At 49.8% G+C, this 16,630-nt stretch overlaps 1 protein-coding gene across 1 annotated transcript; it reads left to right on the top strand.

The window, feature by feature from the left end:
• The first annotated feature begins 3,711 nt into the window (after nt 1–3,711).
• Nucleotides 3,712–9,394, top strand: LOC101784296 (probable cellulose synthase A catalytic subunit 5 [UDP-forming]). The gene is made up of 14 exons (XM_004981076.4): nt 3,712–4,135; nt 4,224–4,419; nt 4,513–4,721; nt 4,806–4,908; nt 4,995–5,160; nt 5,542–5,808; nt 5,897–6,242; nt 6,334–6,471; nt 6,580–6,705; nt 6,803–7,015; nt 7,109–7,403; nt 7,486–7,682; nt 7,770–8,120; nt 8,211–9,394. The coding sequence occupies exons 1-14, from the start codon at nt 4,055–4,057 to the stop codon at nt 8,793–8,795; spliced, it is 3,273 nt and encodes a 1,090-aa protein (XP_004981133.1). The 5' UTR covers nt 3,712–4,054; the 3' UTR covers nt 8,796–9,394.
• The last annotated feature ends 7,236 nt before the right edge of the window (nt 9,395–16,630 follow it).

Genomic DNA, 16,630 nt, shown 5'->3' with positions numbered 1-16,630 from the left:
ATGTCTTCACCGGCGAGGGATATGTAGAAACCTAGAAAGATGGCCGGCATATGGCACTGGTAGCAGGCGTGGGGAGGAGCGGGGGCGGTTGGGTGCAGCAGCGGGAAAGGCGAGGAGTGCGGCGGTGGCGGGGGCGGCAGAGGCAGAAACAATGGATCGGGATGGGTGGGGTGGGGTGGGGAGGTCGACACTGGGCATTAAGGAGGGGTACACCCTGTCCAAGGTCCCTTTTAGCAACCCCTTGGGGACTAAAACGCTAAACTTTAGGGACTAAACTTTAGCAACTTTTACTCATCCTGTTTGGCAATTTAGAGACTAAAAGGGACTAAACTTTACGAACTCCCTAAAGTATTTAGCAGCCCCAAACCAAACACCCCCAAATTCTGCATAAGTTTATTACAAGTCCATTTTTACTCGATTTGCTCACCTTGCCAAACTACTGCAGAAAGATGCTGAGAACAAACACCATTACTGTTCTCTTACCCGTTTCAGTCCATTGAAAATATAAGTGAAACAGTAAGAATGTGACATACTGCACCTTTCCATGGCACGGTCAGGCTCAGAGAAGAATCGTCAAACGAGCAGCTGTTCCAGTGCAAGTGCGAGGTCATAGGAGTCCACAGGCAGAGTTGGATCAAGCTGCCTTTGGACAGCCACGGGTCACGTTGACTTTCTTGGCGGGAGATCAGATCAAGAACACGACCTAATTGTATATGCGGCGTCAACACTGAGCGCGTAAAGTAATGCTGGGCTCCGAGTGCTCATGCGATCCATGCTTCTTGGGGTTTTTTTTTTATATATACTCCCTGGAAAGTCTAGGAACATGTACTGCATCCTGAAGGCTTCACAGAATCCAGATAACGCACTTTTTAGTTTATGCCATTTTTACCAGAGAACCCAGATAACGCGCCTTTATTTATGCCTTTTTTTTGGAGAATCCAGATAGCGCCTTTAAACGGATGGATCAGGTCAGATCATTCAGCTGGACGATTTTTCATCAATAGAATGGCGCTGCTAACTAACTTGGGCTCCAGTACCCTAACTGATGAACAAGCAATGAGATGGGCGCAGTTGCACGGGCTTTAGCTGCAAGCGACGACATCCTGCCGGTACCACAGGCAATGATGCCTGCCATTAGTCACCAGAAGTAGGTGTGTGCTCGAAGAGTTTGTTGGAGACGCCTCCTCGCTACTGAGAAAAAGAAAACTGCAAGAAATCTCACATGCATTTGTTTCGTGCGTGAGAGTGTTGGGAACTTGCTGTTCAGTTAATCGCGCCGGACTCCCTATCCTCCGCATTATCCATCAGCACGGAACAGAGCAATTCTGGAAAACGCATTTCGTGTGAAGGAATCTGCCACCGACGATCACCTTCAGAGGCTCCCCAGTTTCTGCGTCACGACAAAAGCATGGATCCTTGTTTGGAACGCTCGAGTTGTGCTCGATCGTTAACCCCGCTGGAGGCACACACAGGTCAGTAGGTCACCCGGGCGCGGCGAGATCGCGACGTGTCTCGTGGCAGTGGCACCCACCATGGACCGTCCGGTGAGATGCAGCTAGCGAGCCACTTGGGCCTGCGCGGTTTAGTGCCCGGGCCCCGCGCCCTAACCTCACTGTGCTCGCTCTTGCCTCCCCCAAAATGATGGCGATTACGACGCTGAGGGAGAGAGAGAAAGTGTCGGCGGCCACCGGGAATCCAGAGAGAGAAAAAAGGTGGGGAGAAAGCGTGTGATGGTGAAGTAGAGAGGGGGGAGAGCGCACGGCGATTTTTATTACGCTTTTTCCTGTGTGTGAGGGTGAGTGAGCTGGTCGTGGGGATTATTACCCTGCGGCTGCGGCGGCCACAGTATCAGGAGGATTCAGGTTTCACCCGGTTAACCGCAGCTGACGGATTCTGTGGTCACCCGTCATCCCCACAGCGAAAAGAAAAAACCCCGCCCGTTCCGCGCGCCTCGTGCTACGGCACACGGGGTCGCAACGCGAGGCCGTAGCCACGGGAGACTTTGAGCTCCGCCGCGGCTCTTCTTCAACGCCCGGCCGTGACTCCACTGCCCGTGGACTCGTAGTGGTGGTACTCGAGCATCCGCTGCCAGCTCGACGGAGTCAACGGAGTGCCGGAACCCAAGCTTTCACCTTTAATCCTTTCAATGAGAGATCAGAGTAGCCAGGGGAGTTTTTATGTTACCGGTAGTGCAACAGGGTTTTACGGACTTGGGGGGGGGGGGGGGGGCGCTAATGGCTTTCAATGCGAAACTAATTGCGTCACATGGGTGTAACGACAAACGGGGACAAGTGAATGCAGCCATGTTTCGTTCAGTTCAGCGGTCCGTCTTCTTTTTAATACCAGGAGGGGCTATACCAACCACTATAGAACATCTTGGAGCGCTGCTAATGCCATTGTTCAGAGTGCCGCTAATGCTAGCTTTGCTGCATTTTTTTGCTAATGGCACTTGCGCTCTCTTTTCTCCGGCTCTCCAACGTCTCTGAGCTCTGAAAGACTGCAACCAACACAAAACTAATCGGGTTGGTCAGAGGCGAGCGTCCCTGGCGGTTTGTTCCCTTCCTCATCCGCTCTCCATCCCTCGGTGCCCGTCGTGGGCCCACGGACAGCGACACCTGCCGCGCCCCCATCTAAACTAGTGACCCCATTACTTAACCGGCACCAAAGGATTAGCAGGAAAAAGATGGCATGATGATGCCCTTCAGTCTTGTGTCACACACAAAGCAGGGGGATAAAAGGGTGTTGCTAATAACACCTCACCTACCGCCTTTATTTCCTCGGCTGATCGGCTCCCCTCTGCTGAATTATTTAGGAGAGCAATTTTTTTCCCCCTCCATCCTTGTTAGTTAGTGCGTTCCTTTCGTCCCGTTGGCCCTCTCACTTTAGCATTTCCAGCCAAAAAATAATTGGACTGGACGCATATCTCCTTTTCATCTGCAATCCCCCAGTCAGGCAAATAAATTAAACAAAGAAACGGAGGAAAGTTTCGTGATGTGTGCGTCCATGACCTACATGGTCATGAGCAGCAGTTTTCTCGCTCTGAAAAAGATATCCGTTTGTTTTTCTTTTTTGTCAGGCTAACAAACTTGCTAAGCAGACATCCAAGGTCAGTCTCAACGGTGAGTTTTACGGAAATTTCATAGCATTAAATTCAATGTCACGTCAGCAAAATTACTAACTTGACAAGGTAATTAATAGAGGTAATTAATAGAGGGAAGTTATATCAGATGAGAGAAGAGTTTCATCCCCATAAAACTGGTATAATTATTTAGTTTTCAATCTATGTAACTTCAATAAAACTGTGCACTGAGACCGTCACAACTAACGTACCCTATCTCTCCTGTAGAGTTGTACGGCCGTGTGTCACCGACACACACACTCTCTCTCCTCTCAGTATTTTTTTATTAAAAAATCTGCTACTAATAATCTAGTGGGATGATTTGGCACCTCCTAGAAGGGAAGAGAAGGGGTGGCGGTTGAACTGTGGTCACAAGCAAGGTACTAACGCACACCGTGGATCGGAGTGAGTGAAGGAAGAATAATGAGAGAGAGAAGGGGTGGTACACTTACACCAGTGGTAGTAGTAGTAGAATCGAGACGAGGCGTGGGCGGGTCGCACCAAAACAAAACAAAACAAAACCAAAGCAAGCAAACAGTGGTGTGCGCATGTGAGGGGGGGAGAGCGAGCTGTCGAAAGATACCGGGGCGGGCGGGGGTGGCGATGAGCTGTGCGTGGGAGAGCAAGCACATTGCCCCCAGCTAGCACATTGCCACACCCACCACCGCAGCAGCAGCAGCAGCAGCCCAGCCCCACACGGGCAGCCAGCCAGCCAGCCGCGCAACGCAACAAAGGAAAGGGAAGCAAGCGCGGCGCCCCTCCCTTCTCCCCCCACTCTCCTCTCTTCCTCGTTCCATTCTTTCCCCACCCCCCTTCCCTCCTGCAGCCGCCGCCGCCGCCGCCGCACGCGCGCGCGCCTTACTCCCTCGGTCGGTCGGCGGGGTAGACAGAGAGGAGGAACCCCCTGAGATCTGGAGATCTGGTAGGGCGAGGGGGATGGAGGCCAGCGCCGGGCTGGTCGCCGGCTCGCACAACCGGAACGAGCTCGTCGTCATCCGCCGCGATGGCGAGCCAGGGGTACGTGCGCCTCGCCGACCTCGCTGGCGGGGGTTCCCTGCTCTCCGGCGCGGGGGCGGTGCTGATTTTTGTTTGTTTTGCTTTGCAGCCGAAGCCGATGAACCAGCAGAACGGGCAGGTGTGCCAGATTTGCGGCGACGACGTGGGGCTCAACCCCGACGGGGAACCCTTCGTCGCCTGCAACGAGTGCGCCTTCCCCATCTGCCGGGACTGCTACGAGTACGAGCGCCGCGAGGGCACGCAGAACTGCCCCCAGTGCAAGACCCGCTTCAAGCGCCTCAAGGGCAAGTCCCTCACCCGCAATGCAGCAACCGATCGCTCGCCGATTTTGCCGGAGTCCTGTCTCACGTCTCGCGGGGATTCCGTTGTTGTTGCAGGGTGCGCGCGTGTCCCGGGGGATGAGGAGGAGGACGGCGTCGATGACCTGGAGAACGAGTTCAACTGGTCGGACAAGCACGACTCGCAGTATGTCGCCGAGTCCATACTCCACGCCCACATGAGCTACGGCCGCGGCGCCGACTTCGACGGCGTGCCGCAGCCCTTCCAGCCCATCCCAAATGTTCCCCTCCTCACCAACGGGCAGATGGTACTGGAAAATCCCACGCCGCTGCATTGCTCCTCCTCCTCGGACTTTGCTTTACCTGAGCGCTGAATTGCTTTGTGCTTCCAGGTTGATGACATCCCGCCGGAGCAGCACGCCCTTGTGCCGTCATTCATGGGCGGCGGGGGGAAGAGGATTCACCCTCTTCCATACGCGGATCCGAACCTTCCTGGTGCGTATTCTGATCATCAGCGGCTAGCATTCAGTTGCCATGGTACCTCCTGAATACAATCAATTAATAGCTTCTGCGACTTGCAGTGCAACCAAGGTCTATGGACCCATCCAAGGATCTCGCTGCGTATGGCTACGGGAGTGTAGCATGGAAGGAGAGGATGGAGAGCTGGAAGCAGAAGCAGGAGAGGATGCACCAGATGAGGAACGACGGAGGTGGCAACGATGATGGTGATGATGCAGATCTACCACTGTATGACCCTGAAACTTAGCTGACCTCTATTAGCTGGTACCTAGCTGTCATGCTATTTTGCACAGTGGATTGGTCAACTTTGAAATTTTATAATCTGGCCCATTTAAAAACTAAAAAACTAGTAGCATATGAGTTTGTTTTTGTGCATGTTATAGAACTCTTCCATTTGCTTAGCAAGATGAAGGATGGAATTGCATAAACAGACACTATATCATACGGTTTAGAAAATAAATACTCTTTTTCTGTACTTGTATCTCTGACTGGATGGAAAAAACTGTCCATCTGGTATTTTTTTAATAATAGATATGTTGTTCTCCTTTTTGCAAAACATTCTACTGGACTCAAACACCAACTATTTCTTGTTTTTTTTTCTCTTACCAGAATGGATGAAGCTAGGCAACCATTGTCCAGAAAGATTCCACTTCCTTCAAGCCTGATCAACCCCTATAGAATGATTATAATAATTCGGCTAGTGGTTTTGGGGTTCTTCTTCCACTACCGTGTGATGCATCCGGTGCCTGATGCATTCGCTCTATGGCTCATATCTGTGATCTGTGAAATATGGTTTGCCATGTCTTGGATTCTTGATCAGTTTCCAAAGTGGTTTCCTATTGAGAGGGAAACCTATCTTGACCGGTTGACTTTGAGGTTGGTTACTGGCTTACTGCTGCCACCTAGTATTACTTGCCTCCTCTCTTCTTTGCTGATTTTTTTTGGTAATTTATTGTCTTTCTAGGTTTGACAAGGAAGGGCAGCCTTCTCAACTCGCCCCAGTTGATTTCTTTGTCAGTACGGTTGATCCCTTGAAGGAACCTCCGTTGGTCACAGCAAATACTGTTCTATCTATCCTGGCAGTGGATTATCCAGTTGATAAGGTTTCTTGCTATGTTTCTGATGATGGTGCTGCCATGCTGACATTTGAAGCACTGTCTGAAACATCCGAATTTGCAAAGAAATGGGTTCCTTTCTGCAAAAGGTACAGTATTGAGCCTCGTGCTCCAGAATGGTACTTCCAACAGAAGATAGACTACCTGAAAGATAAGGTGGCACAGAACTTTGTTAGGGAGCGGAGAGCAATGAAGGTGAATTACTTTGTATCTTTTGAACCCGTTGCTACAGTCCTTTATCTGGTAAGCGTTGTGCTAATTTAGGGCAATCTTATTATTTTTTCAGAGAGAGTATGAGGAGTTCAAGGTCAGAATCAATGCCTTGGTTGCTAAAGCCCAAAAGGTACCGGAGGAAGGATGGACAATGCAGGATGGAACTCCATGGCCTGGAAACAACGTTCGTGATCATCCTGGAATGATTCAGGTATGCTTTGAGTGTCATGGAATTAACTGTACATGTGATGGGATGTTTCGATGGCCATTTTTTCTTTCACTTTCACCCCAATAAAAAAGTTTCAATTTTCTCGAATAGGTCTTCCTTGGTCAAAGCGGTGGCCATGATGTGGAAGGAAATGAGCTGCCTCGATTGGTTTATGTTTCAAGAGAAAAACGGCCAGGCTACAACCATCATAAGAAGGCTGGTGCTATGAATGCATTGGTAAATATACCTTGATTGATGTGTCTACTCTCACTCCTCTATGCATTGTAGAAGCATAATTTGGGTTTCTTATTCCTTGTTTTGGCTCCTATGACAGGTCCGAGTCTCTGCTGTACTAACTAATGCACCATATTTGCTGAACTTGGATTGTGATCACTACATCAATAACAGCAAGGCTATTAAGGAAGCAATGTGTTTTATGATGGATCCTTTGCTAGGAAAGAAAGTTTGCTATGTGCAGTTTCCTCAAAGGTTCGATGGGATTGATCGTCATGATCGATACGCCAACCGGAATGTTGTCTTTTTCGATGTAAGATCCGTCATCCAAATTTATATGAAGTTCTCTTGTCTAGCTTGAGACGTTCAACTTAGAATGCACATTTCTAACATTTCATTTGTGCAGATCAACATGAAAGGTTTGGATGGTATTCAAGGCCCCATTTATGTCGGTACTGGATGTGTCTTCAGAAGACAGGCATTATACGGCTATGATGCCCCCAAAACAAAGAAGCCACCATCGAGGACTTGCAACTGCTGGCCAAAGTGGTGCATCTGCTGTTGCTGTTTTGGTAACAGGAAAACCAAGAAGAAGACCAAGACCTCAAAGCCTAAATTCGAGAAGCTAAAGAAACTTTTCAAGAAAAAGGAAAATCAAGCCCCTGCTTATGCTCTTGGTGAAATTGACGAAGCTGCTCCAGGTATCACATAACCTCCAAAGAGAACATCATGGTTTTTCTGTAGGCATCCTTAATAATATCTAACATTGCAATTTCTTGGCAGGAGCGGAAAACGAAAAGGCTAGTATTGTAAATCAACAGAAGTTAGAAAAGAAATTTGGCCAGTCTTCAGTTTTTGTTGCTTCCACACTTCTTGAGAATGGTGGGACCCTTAAGAGTGCCAGTCCAGCTTCTCTTCTAAAGGAAGCTATACATGTCATCAGTTGCGGCTACGAGGACAAGACAGGCTGGGGGAAAGATGTAAGTCTGCAGCTTGTTTGTTGTTTCTATATGTTGGTTGAATTGTCGAAATAATGATTACATACTCAATCATATGTTTTGTTACAGATTGGTTGGATTTATGGATCAGTTACAGAAGATATTCTTACTGGGTTTAAGATGCACTGCCATGGTTGGCGATCAATTTACTGCATACCTAAACGGGCCGCCTTCAAAGGTTCTGCACCTCTCAATCTTTCTGATCGTCTTCACCAGGTTCTTCGGTGGGCTCTTGGTTCAATTGAAATTTTCTTCAGCAACCATTGTCCTCTTTGGTATGGGTATGGTGGTGGGCTAAAATTTCTGGAAAGATTTTCCTACATTAACTCCATCGTGTACCCTTGGACATCCATCCCACTCCTGGCCTATTGCACATTGCCTGCCATCTGCTTGCTGACAGGGAAATTTATTACACCTGAGGTAAAGTTTGAAAACTGTAATTCTATTATATTGTGTTAAACTGCGGAAGATTATGAACCTTACGTTTATCATCCTTTTCATCTCCTGCAGCTTACCAATGTTGCCAGCCTCTGGTTCATGTCACTTTTTATCTGCATTTTTATTACGGGTATCCTGGAAATGAGATGGAGTGGTGTAGGTATCGATGATTGGTGGAGAAATGAGCAGTTTTGGGTCATTGGAGGTGTGTCTTCACATCTCTTTGCCGTGTTCCAAGGACTTCTCAAGGTCATAGCTGGTATAGACACGAGCTTCACTGTGACATCAAAGGGTGGAGATGATGAGGAGTTCTCAGAGCTGTACACATTCAAATGGACGACCCTTCTTATACCTCCAACCACTCTGCTCCTCTTGAACTTCATTGGAGTGGTAGCCGGTATTTCCAATGCGATCAACAACGGATATGAATCCTGGGGACCCCTCTTCGGGAAGCTCTTCTTTGCATTTTGGGTGATTGTCCATCTGTACCCGTTCCTCAAGGGTTTGGTTGGGAGGCAGAACAGGACGCCAACCATTGTCATTGTCTGGTCCATCCTCTTGGCTTCAATCTTCTCGCTGCTCTGGGTCCGGATCGATCCTTTCCTTGCGAAGAACGATGGTCCCCTCTTGGAGGAGTGTGGTTTGGATTGCAACTAGGAGGTCAGCATGTGAACTTCCCCGTCAGTATTGTGCTCGAAGAAGTATTTTTGCAGATGTTTTGTGCCCATATTTTTCCATTTTTTCCTCTGTAGATAGAAACACGAAAAAAAAAAAGTCTTGCATTTCTTTTGTTCTATGGTGGTAGCTCAGCCTCATGACTGCAATATTGGGCAAACGGGAGGCTGTGACAACCTTGTGCAGTTCGGCCACGAATATAGAAACCAAATGCCTGTGTTGATTGTTCAGCATTCTTTATTAGTTTTGGTGGATACTTATGGGTGAGCCGAACAGAAAGTCGTTTGAGTATGAACTGCTCTACATCTGCAAAGTTGTTTCTCAATAAGGCAGGAATAGATCTGCCGTCTGGAATAGAGGAAGATGCACATTATTTATGTAGTGATGATGAGTGTACCTTTGCCTGCCCATTTGAAGGGCCTGTGCATTCCTTCCTGCCCCCCCCCCCCCTTTCTGGTGCAATTCTCCTTACTAGGACAGAAACTCCATTAGTGTCTAGTAATGTAGCGCGTCCAGTGATGTAATTTGTAAATGTGCCATTTTGTTGATCAATTGCGTAAAGAATCAATCGTTGCTATTGACTTGGTTTCTGTTTTTTTTTTGGGTTCACTGTAATATGCTACTTTTGTGCCTGTTCAATCTCAAGGTTTGGAAACGGCTAGAACGACGACTGTCGGCAAAGCAATTTCTGTTTGTGGAGCCTGTGCTGCACATGTCGTCGATTCTGTCTCGGTCTCCCTGAACAGCACAGAGGAAGCGTGTTGTTTGCAGCTCGGGCCTTGTTTAGTTGGCCAATTTGGGAGGTGCCAAATTACTGTTACAGCACTGTAGCGTTTCGTTTGTATTTGTGAATTATTGTCCAAATATTGACTAATTAGGCTCAAAAGATTCGTCTCGTAAAGTACAACAAAACTGTGCAATTACTTTTTAATTTCATCTACATTTAGTACTCCATGCATGTACCGCAAGTTTGATGTGATGGGGAATCTTCTTTTTGCATAGTGTCAAAGTTGGAAGTTGGGAGTAACTAAACATGGCCTCGGTGCACGATACGATATCCTCATGTGGTGTGTCTGTCAGTGTAATGGCGGTAGGCCATGGCTGTACCTGGTGTGGCAGTACTGTTGTTCTCAGCAATATAATGGCGGTAGGGCAGGGCGATGCCTGTACCGGGACCTCGAAAGATCCTGCTTTGGTGAGAGACCCATCAATCATATCGCTGTAAGTTTCTGTCATTCTGTGGGGGCGGACCTTCAAAAGGAGAGTTTTGAAGGATGAAAGCATGGTGGCGCGATCGCCGTCGGTGCGATTCTGGCGCACTGCAATCCAGGTCCAGGGCCACGAACGCCGTCTTGTATTGTAGGCCTCACATGATACCGTCTTTGGCTATAACCTTAACCGGCAAGTCTTCCCCTTGTTTGTTGCAGTGGGATGCTATAGGTTCTACACGTTTCTGTGCAGTGCAGGGCTGTTAAGAACTTCGAAGGTAAGCAAACGCAGGCGAAAAGCGACTTAGTAGACTTTCGTTCCACAATTTCAATCATTGGGTATAGGTCGTTGCTTAGAGCATGAAAACTCCAGAGACTTTGGCAGAAAGTAGTGTAGAACCCTTTTCTTTCCATGAGAAAGGGCAAAAGGCTCGCGACTAAGATTGGCAAAGTGATTACCCTGGACCAGTAACACGCCGGGGACCAGCAGCCCACTCCCATGAAAGTTACTAGTGGAATACGAGTACACGTCGTAGAGGAGATTGATGGCACCAAACCAAAACCAAAAACCAAAGCAAAGAGAATCTGAGTACACGGGAACAGCCGCATAGTACTTGACAAATAAGGCCGGACATGCCACGGCCGCCGCTGGCTTTCGGCTGGATCCCGTGCTAGTGCAACGGTGCAAGCCCCATCCTAAGCGGTAAGCACCCTATAGCTAATAACCAAACCATGCACGGCGGCCTGGATCCCATTCCTCGTGTGCCGCTAAGCTCAGCAACGGACAGGCACCGAACGAACCTATCCAATCCCGCCTACTGCCGTCCCCAACCTAGCAGAAAGGCCACGCGAATCTCACTCTTTCCAAGCCACTCACTCACTTGGAACTCTCTTCTTGTCAGAGTCAGAGTCAGAGTCTTGTGACCTAAACACTTGTTTTGGCCATGCCATGATCAGGCGGCCATGCACTCCTCCGTTGCTCTCAACTTTCTTTCATGTGACGGTCATTTACGTGCAGTCGCAAAAGGAGGCGTCAGATCCATCCGTGACAACTCACTCCGGTCCTTGTATGCATGAAGCTAGGTGAAAGACGAATAGAAGGACTGTAGAGGCGTGCATGGTGAGAACGTGCGTGGTCGCCGGACTAGTCGCCGCCAATAGTAAACGGTAAGGATGCGACGTGCTAGCCGACAAGAAAGAAGTTATGCATGGATGGATCTGTGCTTTCGAATGAATTAAAGCGGTGGTTGATTGCCGGCCGCGGCCCTCGGGGCTGCGCCGAGAGAAGAGAAGAGATGGCGTTGCCAATCGGCGAGCGGATCAACAAGGGTATAGATTGGAGTGTGTTGACGCCGCGATTGGCGAGGCAGCACGTACGGATCCTCGGAGCGGAAGCTTGCGTTGCGTGTGATCCACTCCACCATCTCGATCAGCGACCACCTGTACTCCGGTCGATCGCCTAAAAACGACTGAGATGACAGGACACGTGGAGCAACCGCTGTACTCCACCACCATGATTCCATTCCGTGAACTCGCCCGCGGCGCCAGCACGAAATGAATTACGTTGATGAGCACTTGCTACCCCGAGATTTTCACTGCCTCCTCCCCACTTCCCAGTAGCTTCGTTCTACTCCTTTTGACTAGCGGGAGACCGGCGTTGAGTGAGTCGATAATAAAAGTACGCACCCGTACGTACTTGGTTTCCTGCGATAGGAGTAGTAGGATACAACGCGCATTGCTGACCTCGATGGGAGAATGCGCTCGATAGAAATTCCGAGGCAAATTAAAGACTAGCAGAGTTACACGTTGGATCACACACAGCAACGTACTACTACGTGCGTGCAGAGGCACGTGCAGCAGCACCAAGAGCAAGCAGATGGATATGGCCATATTGGTATGGGGAACGGGAATTTCAGGGCTTGGTCAACGTGAGATTCTGAATCCTGCCTGCGCCGTAGGAGGTACAGTAGCTAGCGCTGCACTCGGAGTGGGAGTAACCGAGTAGGAGCTCACAATTCATTGCGCCTGGAACTCTCATTCATCGTGGGATTAAATGCATGCATGTACAGGGTGAGTTGTGTACTGGAGTCGCTGTAGCATGCATGTGCGCACGAAGATTCGGAACAGCAGCATTGATGGGCTTGTTTCGTTGTGTGTTTTACTGGATGATGGGCAACAGCACGGGTTGAAATTTGCAAAGGGGTCCAGCACGCAGCACGGGTTAACAACTTAGACCTGTCATGTCCATCTGCCACGACCATCTCGTTCTTAGTATGGATATGGTTTGTTTTCGTGCAAGCGCAAGAACGAACTGGAGCAATTCCTTTCACTAACCCACATCTTACGTATTCCTCTTCTGGAGGGGCTTGGAGAGGTGGCGCCATCTGATAGCATCTGTCATTCTAAGCAGAGACATTGACACTAGCACGCTCCACACACACGAAAGACCGGCAGATTCCCTTCTTCTCCAAGTTGGAAGTATCTGTCATTCTAAGCAGACATTGACATGCAACGTGCTTGATGAGCAGTCGATTCTGGAAAAAGAAAACTACAACTGCTTTTTTGTTTTGAAGCGGCGCAACTGCATTTTATCACGACGAATATACTAGGGTGTTTGGGAGGAGGGGACTAAATTTTAGTCCCCCGTTATGTCGAACGTTTGGACATTAATTAGGAGTATTAAACATAGACTAATTATAAAACTAATTACACAACCTCTAGGCTAAATCGCGAGACGAATCTATTAAGCCTAATTAGTCCATGATTTGACAATGTGGTGCTACAGTAACCATTCGTTAATGATGGATTAATTAGGCTTAATAGATTCGTCTCGCGATTTAGTCTATAGGTTCTGCAATTAATTTTGTAATTAGCTTAGGTTTAGTCCTCCTAATTAGTATCTGAACATCCGATGTGATAGGGTTAAAGTTTAGCTCCCGGTATCAAACGTGCCTGTACTGACCGTAACGTCTATTCCACAGACGAAGAACAGTGTCTTAACTGGGGCTGGATCCAACTGATGAATGCCTCGCAATCTGTGGTCTCCCTCGGAGCAAGCACTCGCACCAACTTGTCGCCTGTCATGTTCCTCGGTGCAGGTCCTAGCCAGAGGTGATTTAGGGGGTGTTTGGATACGAGGTGCTAAACTTTAACAGTGTCACATCGGATGTTCGGATGCTAATTAGGAGGACTAAACATGAGCTAATTATAAAACTAATTGCAGAACCCTGTGCTAATTCGCGAGACGAATCTATTAAGCCTAATTAATTCATCATTAGCAAATGGTTACTGTAGCACCGCATTGTCAAATCATGGATTAATTAGGCTTAATAGATTCGTCTCGCGAATTATACTCCATCTGTGCAATTAGTTTTGTAATTAGCCTATGTTTAATACTCCTAATTAGCATCCAAATATCCGATGTGACAGGTGTTAAACTTTAACAGGGTGTTCCCAAACACCCCTTTATTTTGAGAAAGAGAAACCACCCGGCCGGGTGGCCGCTAGACGTACGAGAGACTGAGACGTGCTTGCTTCCTGCTACGAACGAACGGACCCCTCACGTACGTACCTTGGCTGGCATGGCAATGGCATCAGGGGGCGTCACTGTGTTTTGTTGGTTGTGCGTTCCTCTCGGCACTCCTCTCTCCTCCAGGGCTTGCTAGCTGCTCCTGCCCGGTCCATAGCTAGCCAATCGATCCCATCGGCATCATGCTGCATGCCCATCATGTGTTCTTCTTTTCATCTCTGATGGCTTCAACGGATTACCCATTTACCAGTCACCCCAGTCCACTAATCAAATGTGTCTCCTCCTTATCCCCACACCATACTCTAACCACTTCTCTCCATGTGCAATCATGAACGAGTCGTATAGTAACAACCATCTTTGTCTTGAGCCCCGGAGGAGAGGACGGTGGACGGAGCTGCTGCCGCCGCCACCGCACCGGTGCCCATGTGGTGGCGTACGTGAGGACCTGGGTGGCTGGGATCGTCGTCATCGGCTCGAGGTAGCGGCCGGTGACGCCAACCTTTTTTTCTTTCTGCACCGCAGCACCGGCGGTGATTGAGTGCAGACGTGCAGTGAAGTGGTGGCATGCAGCAGGAGAGCAGGGTGCCCCGTGCGCAACAAGACAGCAGGGTGAGCGGAACAAGTGGCGGGCTGGCGTCTCGACTCTCGCGGTCGGTGGCGCAGACAAAACAAAGGGCAGGCAGCTCGCGCGTGCACGCGCACACGCTTGCCAGTCACCCCAGTGGCCGGCGCTCGGCTCTCTGCCTCTCAGTTGTGTGCTGCCGCCATTGTGCTGCAAAGTAATCATGTGTTTGATTTTGGGACGACGCGGATTGGATCGGAGCTGATCCACTTTTATGGGTTGGAATCGACATATCTCGTGTTTGGATGAGAGAGATGAAGAGGGATGGATTGTACCCAATCTTTTGTTTGGTTGAAGGGTTTGAGAAGGATAGGATGGATGACATTTAACACCGTTAGTAGCGGGTCCCACCTGTCAGCTGTGGGTCCCACATGTCATCCTTTTTTTACTACATCTTCTTCCCCAGGTCCTTTTCGCGCCTGGCTCCCCCCGCCGCTAGCTTTGCTCCCCCGGCGCCTGGCTCCCCTCGCCGACAGCCTGCTCCCCCCGACGCATCAGCCGCTCCTCCCTCTTCCGCCCCGGCAGCCGCCCCCTCCCTCCCTTCCCACGCCGGCCCCCGCTCCACCCTCTCCCGCGCCGGCCGTCGCCCCCTCCATCTCCTCGCGCTACCAGCCGCTCCTTCCTCTTCCACGCTGGCCGCTCCTCCCTCTTCCACACCGGCAGCCGCCCCCTCCCTCCCTTCCAACGCCGGCCCCCGCTCCTCCCTCTCCCGCGCCGGCCGTCGCCCCCTCCATCTCCTCGCACTACCGGCCGCTCCTCCCTCTTCCGCGTCGACAACCGCCCCCTCCCTCCCTTCCTGCGCCCGGCCCCGCTCTTCCCTCTCCCGCGCCGGCCGTTGCCCCCTCCCTCCCTCTCCTGTGCCGGGGCTCGAGCTCGCCCGGTCGGCGGCGGCAGGGACGAGCTCGACCGGTGGTGGCGGAGCTCCCTCTGGGCGCTCGTTCTCCCACAGCCGCGCTCGCCTCCCTCACCTGCACCCAGAAGGAGCGTGACGACGTCGAAGTGGGTCGAGATGGTCCGCTTGATTTGGAAGGACCATCTCAATCCGGATCTAAGGAAAATATATTCTCATGGGTTCCTTTTTGACCAAACGCGGGACGACGTGGGTCAAACCCGTTCCTAACCACGTCAACCCAGTAACAAACACTACCTAAGGAGACGCCAGAGTTCTGGTTGGTCCATATAAACTTTGAGCACTCTCTCTCTCTCTGGTCCAGCCAGAAAACCTTATGGGCTGGCCTCACCGTCACCGATACAAAAATCAGTTTTTTTAACAGAGCACAAAGGCAAAAAAGGCCGAGATCATCGTCACGGGCTGGCCCTGATCAATCAATGAACTCAAAATTTCCCCGGGCCAGGCCGAATGGTCGTGCATTGTGGGCCTTGACATATATATTCCACGGTAAATTTCTTCTATGCCGTTGAAAGCTGTACCTATCCCCCATCCAAAACTAGAGCATCCGCTATTGATTCTAATTTTCAGTCCCCCGTGTGCCATTTACCATCGCCTGCGTCGTTCTCTCTCCTCCTCTCCAATTCTCTTGGCTTTCTCCTCTCTCATGTTGTGGCGTAGCACCGCCGGCGGCGAGGCTCCAGTCCCTACTCCCATGACTACCCCAAAACCTTCCCTACATCTAGGAGCATCGGCTCCCCAACTTTTTGCCCCGAAACCCTAGCCCTAGGTCTACCCGCGACGAGCTCAAAATCGAGCGTGGCAACTAATCTAAAACAACGAGATGGGTGGCCGGAAAAACTGGAATCCCCTGCGATGGAGTTGGTGAGCGGCGACTAGGAGTGGCCAGGGGAGTTCTTGGGAAGGTGAAGAAGTCCTGGACGCGAGGGATTTGAGGATGGTGGCGCCCGGCCAACAAATCGTGCCCGTCGCGTTGCGGGACGAGTGCTCCGCAAGCTGCAGCGGAAATCGAAGAAAGATGGAAGGAAGAAGGAAAGCAGGGGGTATATTCATCTTTTTCATAAAAAGTTAACACCTGTTTGACGGCAATGGCGCACAGGGGATTGAAAATTAGAATCAACGACGCTCTAATTTTGGATGGCACACAAGGGATAGAGAAGAAATTTAGGAGGTGTTTGGTTCATTGAGCTAAAATTTAGTTCGTGTCATATCGAATATTCGGAGGCTAATTAGGAGGATTAAATATGAGTTAATTATAAAACTAATTGCACAGATGCTAAACGGCGAGACGAATCTATTAAGCCTGATTAGTTACTGTAGCAGCACTTGTCAATCGTGGACTAATTAGCTTTAATAGATTTGTCTCGCCTAACCTCCATCTATGTAATAGATTTTGTAAATAATCTATATTTAATACTCCTAATCAGTATCTAAACAACGTTCGACGTGACTCAACTTTAACGGTGGCCCTTACTCTTGCTCCGAGCCCACCGAGCCGGTCGTCCTCGCTCTTCTTCCCTCGCGTGCTCCGTACGCGCCGAACGGGCC

Source organism: Setaria italica, chromosome IX (assembly GCF_000263155.2).
Source record: "Setaria italica strain Yugu1 chromosome IX, Setaria_italica_v2.0, whole genome shotgun sequence".
Classification (NCBI taxonomy): Eukaryota; Viridiplantae; Streptophyta; class Magnoliopsida; order Poales; family Poaceae; genus Setaria; species Setaria italica.
Note: the sequence above shows the minus strand (reverse complement) of the source record. Positions and strands in the feature narration are given on the sequence as shown.